The sequence below is a fragment of the Fragaria vesca genome, linkage group LG5, assembly GCF_000184155.1.
Source record: "Fragaria vesca subsp. vesca linkage group LG5, FraVesHawaii_1.0, whole genome shotgun sequence".
Taxonomy (NCBI): domain Eukaryota; kingdom Viridiplantae; phylum Streptophyta; class Magnoliopsida; order Rosales; family Rosaceae; genus Fragaria; species Fragaria vesca.
Window position 1 is genome coordinate 14,794,570 of NC_020495.1, and position 7,913 is coordinate 14,802,482.

At 40.5% G+C, this 7,913-nt stretch overlaps 2 protein-coding genes across 3 annotated transcripts in view; both read right to left on the reverse strand.

Moving 5' to 3' along the window:
- Positions 1–234: 234 nt before the first annotated feature.
- On the reverse strand, positions 235–2,051 carry LOC101313709 (multidrug and toxin extrusion protein 1-like). Its single transcript, XM_004301389.1, has 2 exons — positions 1,929–2,051; positions 235–1,825 (listed from the first exon to the last, which is right to left on the reverse strand). Exons 1-2 carry the CDS (start codon positions 2,049–2,051, stop codon positions 308–310), a joined length of 1,641 nt encoding a protein of 546 aa, XP_004301437.1. The 3' UTR covers positions 235–307.
- A 3,354-nt stretch (positions 2,052–5,405) lies between these two features.
- LOC101303807 (sucrose transport protein SUC4-like) overlaps positions 5,406–7,913 on the reverse strand; it is an 8,541-nt gene continuing 6,033 nt past the window's right edge. The window contains exons 7-9 of one of the 2 annotated variants that reach the window (XM_004299789.1): positions 7,675–7,891; positions 6,521–6,680; positions 5,406–6,174 (exon numbers count right to left, since the gene is read on the reverse strand). In XM_004299789.1, coding sequence (XP_004299837.1) covers positions 6,522–6,680; positions 7,675–7,891 — 376 coding nt within the window. In that variant the 3' untranslated portion in view covers positions 5,406–6,174; position 6,521. Of the gene's footprint in view, positions 6,681–7,674; positions 7,892–7,913 lie in introns of both variants that reach the window. The other variant, XM_004299790.1, reaches the window with a different exon arrangement.

Sequence of the window (7,913 nt, forward strand, 5' to 3'; positions counted from 1 at the left end):
CACAACTACTCTCTCTCTCTCTCTCTCTCTCTCTCTCTCTCTCTCTCTCTATATATATATCTATATCAACAACAACAACACACATACACATCGAATTGTACAAGGAATACTTCAAATTAGTATTTTCATTCTATAGTACAATGTTTAATAATACAACTAGGAAACCAATAAAAGAAAAGCAGAATATAAATAAGAGAGAAACTAGAAACGAAGATTCTCTTGATAATCGATCAATCTACAGTAGATGAGGGGTTTGGAACTCTAACTAGGGATGATCAATAGCAAAAATGGTGGAATCCACAGCAGCTCAGATAATTAGAGGGTCTGTTTCAAGTGGCACTGCATATAACTTCAGAAGCTGATCATCGTCATCATCATCTTTAATGCATAAAATCTCTTCAATATTATCATTAACCTGCTTCTTGGGTGGTGATGTTATTGGTAATGTCGGATTAGCAGTAGCAGTTGAAGTACCGGAGCTAGTTTCGGCAGTGAGCTCACTTGCTCTTTTCACCTGAACCATCCAGTCTGTGGTGCATAGAACATAGAGCATGAGCAAGGCACAGGAGCCTTGAGCCGCAAGCAAACCCAACCAGAGTCCGGCAAACCCCATTTTTACGACGAACCCCATAACCATGGCAACAGGCATCCCCACCAAATAAAAAGACCCCAAATTGATGTTGGCTCCAACTGTAGGTCTTGCGCTTCCCCTTAGAACGCCGCAGCCGGTGGTCTGCGGGCAGTTTCCAAGCTCGCAGAGCCCGGCTATCGGCAATGCAATGGCGGTGAGCTCGAGAATCTCCGTGTCGTTTGTGAAGAATCTTCCCCATTGGTGTCTCATCAAGGTTGTGAACAACATGGCTAGTAGGCCTAAAGCGAAAGCACAGCCAAGGGAGACGATCATGGAGATTCGGGCTTTGGCTGGTCTATTAGCCCCTAATTCATTCCCAATTCTTGTGGAGACTCCAAGGCTTAGTGATGATGGGAACACATAGACAAGAGAAGTGGTTTGGATTAGTATTCCCATGGAAGCAATTGTTGCTTTGGGGTTGGTCAGTAGTCCACACAGCAATATCATGAACTCATACCACCACCATTCCAAGCAGACAGAGATACAAGTTGGGATTGCTAGAGCCAGCAAAGACGACCATCCCTTAAGGCAATCGGAGCTCGGAGCAACCCACGAGTCCTTATAAACATTTGAAAAGTACGTAAACGAGAACAATAGAATGAAGAGATTGAGATTAGTCCACACCATGGCTATGGCAACGCCGGCGACACCCATTTCCAGCTTAACGACAAGGAGAAAATTCAAAGGAACATGAAAGATGACAGAGATGGCAGAGCAATAAGTGACTGGTAATGTGATGCTTTGAGTTCTCAAGTAGATTCTCAAAGGGTGAAGAAGCGAGAGAAAGAAGAGGTCAGGAATGGAGAAGAGAATGAAAGTGTGAGCAACTGAGGAAATCTCCTCATCTTGGCCACACCAAAGGAGGATTCTCTTCATGTTGAACCACATGAAGGAAATGGGGATGGAGGTTGAGAGCAAGAGAAGAACTGTTCTTTGAAGTGTTAGGCCTAGAAGCTTCATTTGTTTGGCGCCGTAAGCTTGTCCGCAAATGGGTTCCATTCCCATGGCGAGTCCTGAGATTACAGAGTAGCCGGTTATGTTGGCGAAACCGATGGAGAGAGAGCCTCCGGCGAGCTCAAGCTCGCCGAGGTAGCCGAGGAAAAGCATGGAGATCATGGCTCTGGAGTACAGAAGGAGACCAGTGATGGTTGTTGGACCAGAGATCTTCCCTATGGCTTTGATTTCTTGTAAAGCCTGAAATGCAAAAGAAAAAAGCAATTAGAACATGTTAGAGTACACGAAAAGATTTGATGTATACATATGTGAATGAGTTATGGGTTTGTTTGTTTTCGCGTACCTCGGAGAGAGTTGGCCATCTGTGGAGTTCTTGATCCTGATCAACATCTTGATCATGAGTTTTGTTGGGTTTCATGAAGTGTGCTTTGAATGAAGAAGGAGAAGAGGGATCGAGGTTGCACATAGCTTTTGTCAATTTTGGATAAAAGAGAATGATATGAGGAGGGAGGGGGAGCTTAGGAATGATAAGTGCTCTGTTTTCGTTTGGGTTTTTTTATTTTTTGCTTGTGACTTGTGTGTGGTTTTGTTTGTGTTGGAGGATTTGAATGTGAGAAAAGGGTAGGGTGAGGAGGGTTTTATATATGCAGGGAGGGAAATGAGACCCCACTCTGTAGGAACGTGTCAATATATCCAAGAGAACACTCAATCGGAAAAGTGTCCTCCAAAAATGCTCTCAAGGATGAAGAATGAAGAATGATGGATTTCATTTTTCCCTTTGGTGAATGAAAATGTTTTGGTGAATTTTCTTTGAGCAAGTGATGATTTAGGGTATCCAAAAATGGATCACTTTTACCAAATTTTTGTGAAGGAATTGATATTGGGAGGTAGGAGGGACCTGCTTTGCACTTATTTAATTTCAAGCCTCTCTTAATCACTTTCCGAAAATATTAGGTTAATTAGTTAGTCACCTCATTTTCTATGATTTCTTTACAAAAAAGTTCAAAGTCATTTTGGGTGGAAGAACTTAAAGAAAAGGCAAAAGATTTATAACATTGAAATCCAATAGAGGTGATTTGCTATATTGGTATTAGTTTTTAACCGCCTTAAACCATATGGAATTTGTTCTGATGATCATTGGGGCCCATTTGGGCACTTCCTCAATGGTGGGATTTTTACCGCCAAAAACCACAGTAAATAAATATATTATAGGTTCCAACTTTTCTGCTTAACTGGATAATCTTGTTAAACCCTATCTTGGAGAGAAAATAAAACAAGTTTATCTTGGAATTACAAAGTGGAAGGAAATGGTCAAGAACTTACGGGTTTGGTAGTGCTTGTTTGAGAAATGACAGGTGCCTAAGTTGGTGTATTACAATGGGGTGTAACAAGTGCTACGAGCGAGTGCCAACAAACGTTGTGGTTAGGAAACATGTTTGCATGTTTTGTGCTATACCTTTGCGGCCATGCATGTTTCATATTCCTACTACAAACCCCATGTAGCTAAAACCCTACTATGATCGAGAAAGCAAATAATGATCCATTTGAGAGGTGCCAAACTTGTGTCGAATCTGTTCTAGGTCTCCTATGTGCCAAACGAAAAGGAGTGGCTTCGGAGGGTGCCATTGATTACAATATCTGTTTGAGTTTGAAAGTGTTTCATACTTAAGATGCAATTTAAGATTGTATTTTGTTTGTTAAGATCGTAACCACACCCAAATATTTCTTTATTAAGAAGCAAAAGTACGAGCAGCCCCTCTCTAGCTAGGCTAGGAGGCCCTATACTTTGAAGGGGATGGGATGTTCCTCAACCTCAAACTTATTTTCATGCACCAAATTAGGCAGATGGATGAGCTTGCTGGTTTCCGACGTAACAAGACGAGACTTGAAAGGAGCTAAAGATGCATCTATCAATGTCCAACCATTGGAGTATCTTAATGCTACGTAGCTAGCTTTTCATTTGGTCTGAAGTTAGGAAGAAATGGGTGCAAGTTCAACACCAAAACTTTCCCGGGGATCAATCATCACCCATCGTAGTGCTACTCTTGCCCGAGCAAGGTTAATGAACTACGGAAATCTAACAACATCGTGACGCTTACCTTAACTCTAGCTAGTAACTACGGCTTTGGCTTTTGGTTTCGGGTAAGGGTCATCGATCGATTTTCCAGCGAGGAAGGTGTGTCTAAATCTAATGGGGAGGTTCTGAAAGGAAAAGGAAAGGGGTGTTTATCTTGTTCATACGTATGGGTATGTGTAGGAAGGTAAGTGTTGTGTCATATTGAACGGGACCACTGGTAATGGGTGTAATGGAGACGACGACGATGATGATGATATGATGCAGCAGTAGGTTGGCTGTGTATGGAGAAGAGAGGCAGATGGGAGGAGGGGAACACTGAGAGACAATACAAATTACGTGCTTCACTTGCAACCATTTAATTTGTATCCCTTTTCCCACAACACAGATTGCACTGTCTCTCACTGTGGGAGAATAGAGCCACCTTTGGCTGTTTCTCTGTTTCTGTCTAATTTTCCTGCTGCTTCTGTTTTTTAGTTGCAGAGACTGAGACTGAGACTCTGCCTGCCATCACCTAGCCCAAAACAACCAGTGGAGCTGTGAGGCTGAAAGCAGCAAGTACATCACTTCGAGCAAACCTATCCATTTAATTCTCCTAAACAAAACAATCCTCTAGTTTACAGAGAAACTTCGAGATTCAAAGAAACGATCAGCTCTTCCTTTGTTTCCTTGCATGAGGGGGGATGTTCTACTATTGCTCTCGAGTCTTCTTCTCAAGTGCAATCCAACTGGTTACCTAGTTCTACGTTTATCCTGATGACCAGATACAACGGCTATCCATAGTCTGGAGCACTATAAAACTTTTACCGGTATGAAATCAGTAATCAAAATGGTTTTTTAACTTTCCATGAAAACCTATAATCCATTCATGTCAGATTTTCCATGTGTATCGACCTCAATGAAATTCTGCACAATGAGAGAGGGAGGGGGTCTGCCAAGCAACAAAACCAAGGAGTTTGGCCAACTTCAAATACACACACACACACACACCAATCATAGAGAAATTTAAATTTAGGTTATTGTTTTTGTTGTCATATTCCACTGTCACATTTCCAATCTTTAATGCAAGTTTGATCATTCACGGGTCACTTATTCATGCACGAATGGTAATTTACACAGATGGTTTCTCCAAAATGAAGAACCAGCTCGAATTGGGCATCAAAAATGGCAAAGTGGGACGCACCCAGAATGTAAATTCCACAAGTTTTGTAGCAATAAGAATTGACAAGTTCGAGAATCACATGTCAACAGAGCAGGCAGAGAAATCAATTTTGCACCCAAGTTGTGGAGGTAGTGGGGGGTTACAGTATCACCCAGAATTTCTCATTGGCACCACAAGAAAATAAGATATGCAGTACCGATGCAAGTTTTGGGAACAGGATTGCAATGACAAGACCTTGTGGGAATTTGACATTTACAAGAGGATTGATTATATTCCTCCTACTAATAACAAGAACAAATTCTCACAAATTCTCCCATCCCTCTCATCAAGCTTTTCCCTTACCTTTCCAGAAAAAGGCTTATGCTTAATCTCTTAGAACAATACACTTTAGCAGAAATGCCATAATCTCACTGCTGGAAAGGCCTCGCTTGTTCCATCTGCGTGCTTAGTGTTCATACCGAGTGTAAGGCCAATAATACTAAACATGATAGTCTGGAAAGGGAATGTTCCTTTCTCCCTTCATCTGTGATTAGAACATTCATTCCTAAACCGACGGTATCGAAGAGACATATTTTTTTCTTTTTCTTTAATACTTCTCCAATGCTCTGAGAAAACAGTGCATGGGAGCATCAAAAAGCAAACAGGGATTGATAGATACTAATAAGGGGAATGAACGCAAGAACTTATTCCAAAGGTCTGGATACAGACAAGAAAGGAAGATTAAAATGACTTAACAGTATGGTAATCTACAATAGAAAAACAAAAAGAAATGGAAGAGAATAAGTAGAAAGGTATCACAAAATGACCCAAGCTTCCAAAACAGCAATTAAAAGGGATGTCTCCATCAAGGTTTCAATCAGTACATTTCACATATTCACTGTTGGCCACCAAGCACATTTCACCACATTCATACTACAAATACATGCACAAAACGCATGAGATTCCAATACCTCATGATTAAACCACCAACTCAAAATCAACTTTGCCAAAAGAAAAAACGATATTTTCAGGAGGACAAATTCTCGAAAAGCAGAAACATATCCTGGTTGGTAGGGAACTACTCTTCAAGTAATTTCCGAATCCTACAGCTGAGGCTTCACCTACTTTTCCGTAGCAATTTGCCACAATCCACCAGATGGGACTGATTTTCATTCATGAAATTCTCCACTAATTGTAGATAACTTGTCTAACCAGGAACTTAGTGATGGCTGCTACATCAATCTATTTGCGTACCCACATCAATATAGTTGCGTAGCCAGCGATTGTGAAAACACCATCACTTTCTTGACTAACTTGTTTCATCACACTTCTGAAAACGGTAGCACCACCCATTGTGGAATTGAGGCACGATGCCTAATTGAGATTATGATTCCAACATAAGGATTCCATAAGAGTCCACCAGGTGACAGTTCTCATTTAAAATATTGTAGAAATTGAGAACTATAAATTGCTGAACGGAAGCACTTCACACAGATATTCAGCTCAACTTTGATATAATCGCTGCCAGGCCTTTCTTTATTAAAGCATCTAAAACGACAAAAAGGGAAAGAGAGAAATTTCCAGAACTAAAGAAACCTCTGGTAAATGACTATTGAGAAATAGCTAACAAGTAACAAAAGAAATTTACAAATTCTCACTATCTATGGAGGTTTTGTATTTCTGTGACAAAGTTGTGTAAAAAGTAGATACAACAAAATACCTCATGTGAAAGATCTAGGCTTCTGCGGAATAGAACGTGGAATAGCCAAGATGGCCACCAGCCCACTTGCTAAGGCTGCAACTGCTGCAACCGCAAAGGCTGGAGAGTTTCCACCACCAAATAGCTGATCCCATGGTCCACTTCCCAGGGATACCAGCACCTGTTCCCAAAAACCAAAATAATATTCAAAACCAGAATAGGTCTATAAGAAAAGGATATAATCGTAACTGATTAGATTCATATAACCGAAGAACTAGTAATTCTCAAAGAACTGAGAAGTGCATGGGAGTTCAATCGAGTATATTGGCTTAATAATATATTACCCAACGTAGATAGATGGTTATGGGTTATTGATTGAGTAGCACAAAATAAATTCTACTTTAAAATTGCACTCCAGCTCAGTCCTTAATAAGTGCACAAACCATCACATCTTTGAATGCAAAGCTTGAAACTGATATTTCATGCTTAAACCACAATAGTAGAACGGAAAGATGCACACATTTTTTTTTTATCTGAAAAAAGAAGGAAAAGAGCTTGAAACTGATATGTTGTGCACATATTCATAGAAGTGGGTTATCATTCTGTGTTATAAGGCCTGCGGTTAAAGATTCATTGTTTAACAAAGAGAAGAAGGCAAGAGATGTAAAATGGTATGACCTCATACATACACACACACACACACACATATAAATATATATAAAGACTACTATTTTACATTAGTAGATGACTTCTTTTAACGATCTCAACCGTTGATCCTCTAGATTCATATGCAAGAAACATGTCTACAAAATTTCAACTAATTCCATAATCATTTGGTCATTCAAATTGATGTAAACAATTGTAGGCCGTTAGATAAAATTAAAACGAATATTGTGCTAATCAAATGGTTAAACGTTTTTCATTTTGGCTAATTTTTTGTACGATTCATATGTGGGTAAGTAACTAGGGAATAGGTGGCTTTGATGGTCAAAATACATGCTAGAACTAAAAACATCCTTACTATAAGAGTTTAAGGAGGTCATCTCTAGATCCGGACATACATATACACACACACACACACATTATATATATATATATATATATCCTCATCCAACCGCTTTCTGAATACCTAAATTAAGAGCATGGATGTATGATATATATATATACACACACACACGGAGCCGTTCGAGAACGAACGTCCGCACTCGACTTAAAGTGCGGATGTCCCTCCGTTCTCCACCGTCCGGCGCCGGCGAGGGCTCCACCCCAATGGACTCGCAGCGTCCCCGACCACTTTCCCTCCCGGCGAGTCCGCCTAATTCCAGATTTTCGGCGAGATCGATGTTGTTTGAAGTTTTGGGTGATCTCACTGGAAAACTGGAATTCGGCGGACTCGTCGGGGAGGGAAAGTGGT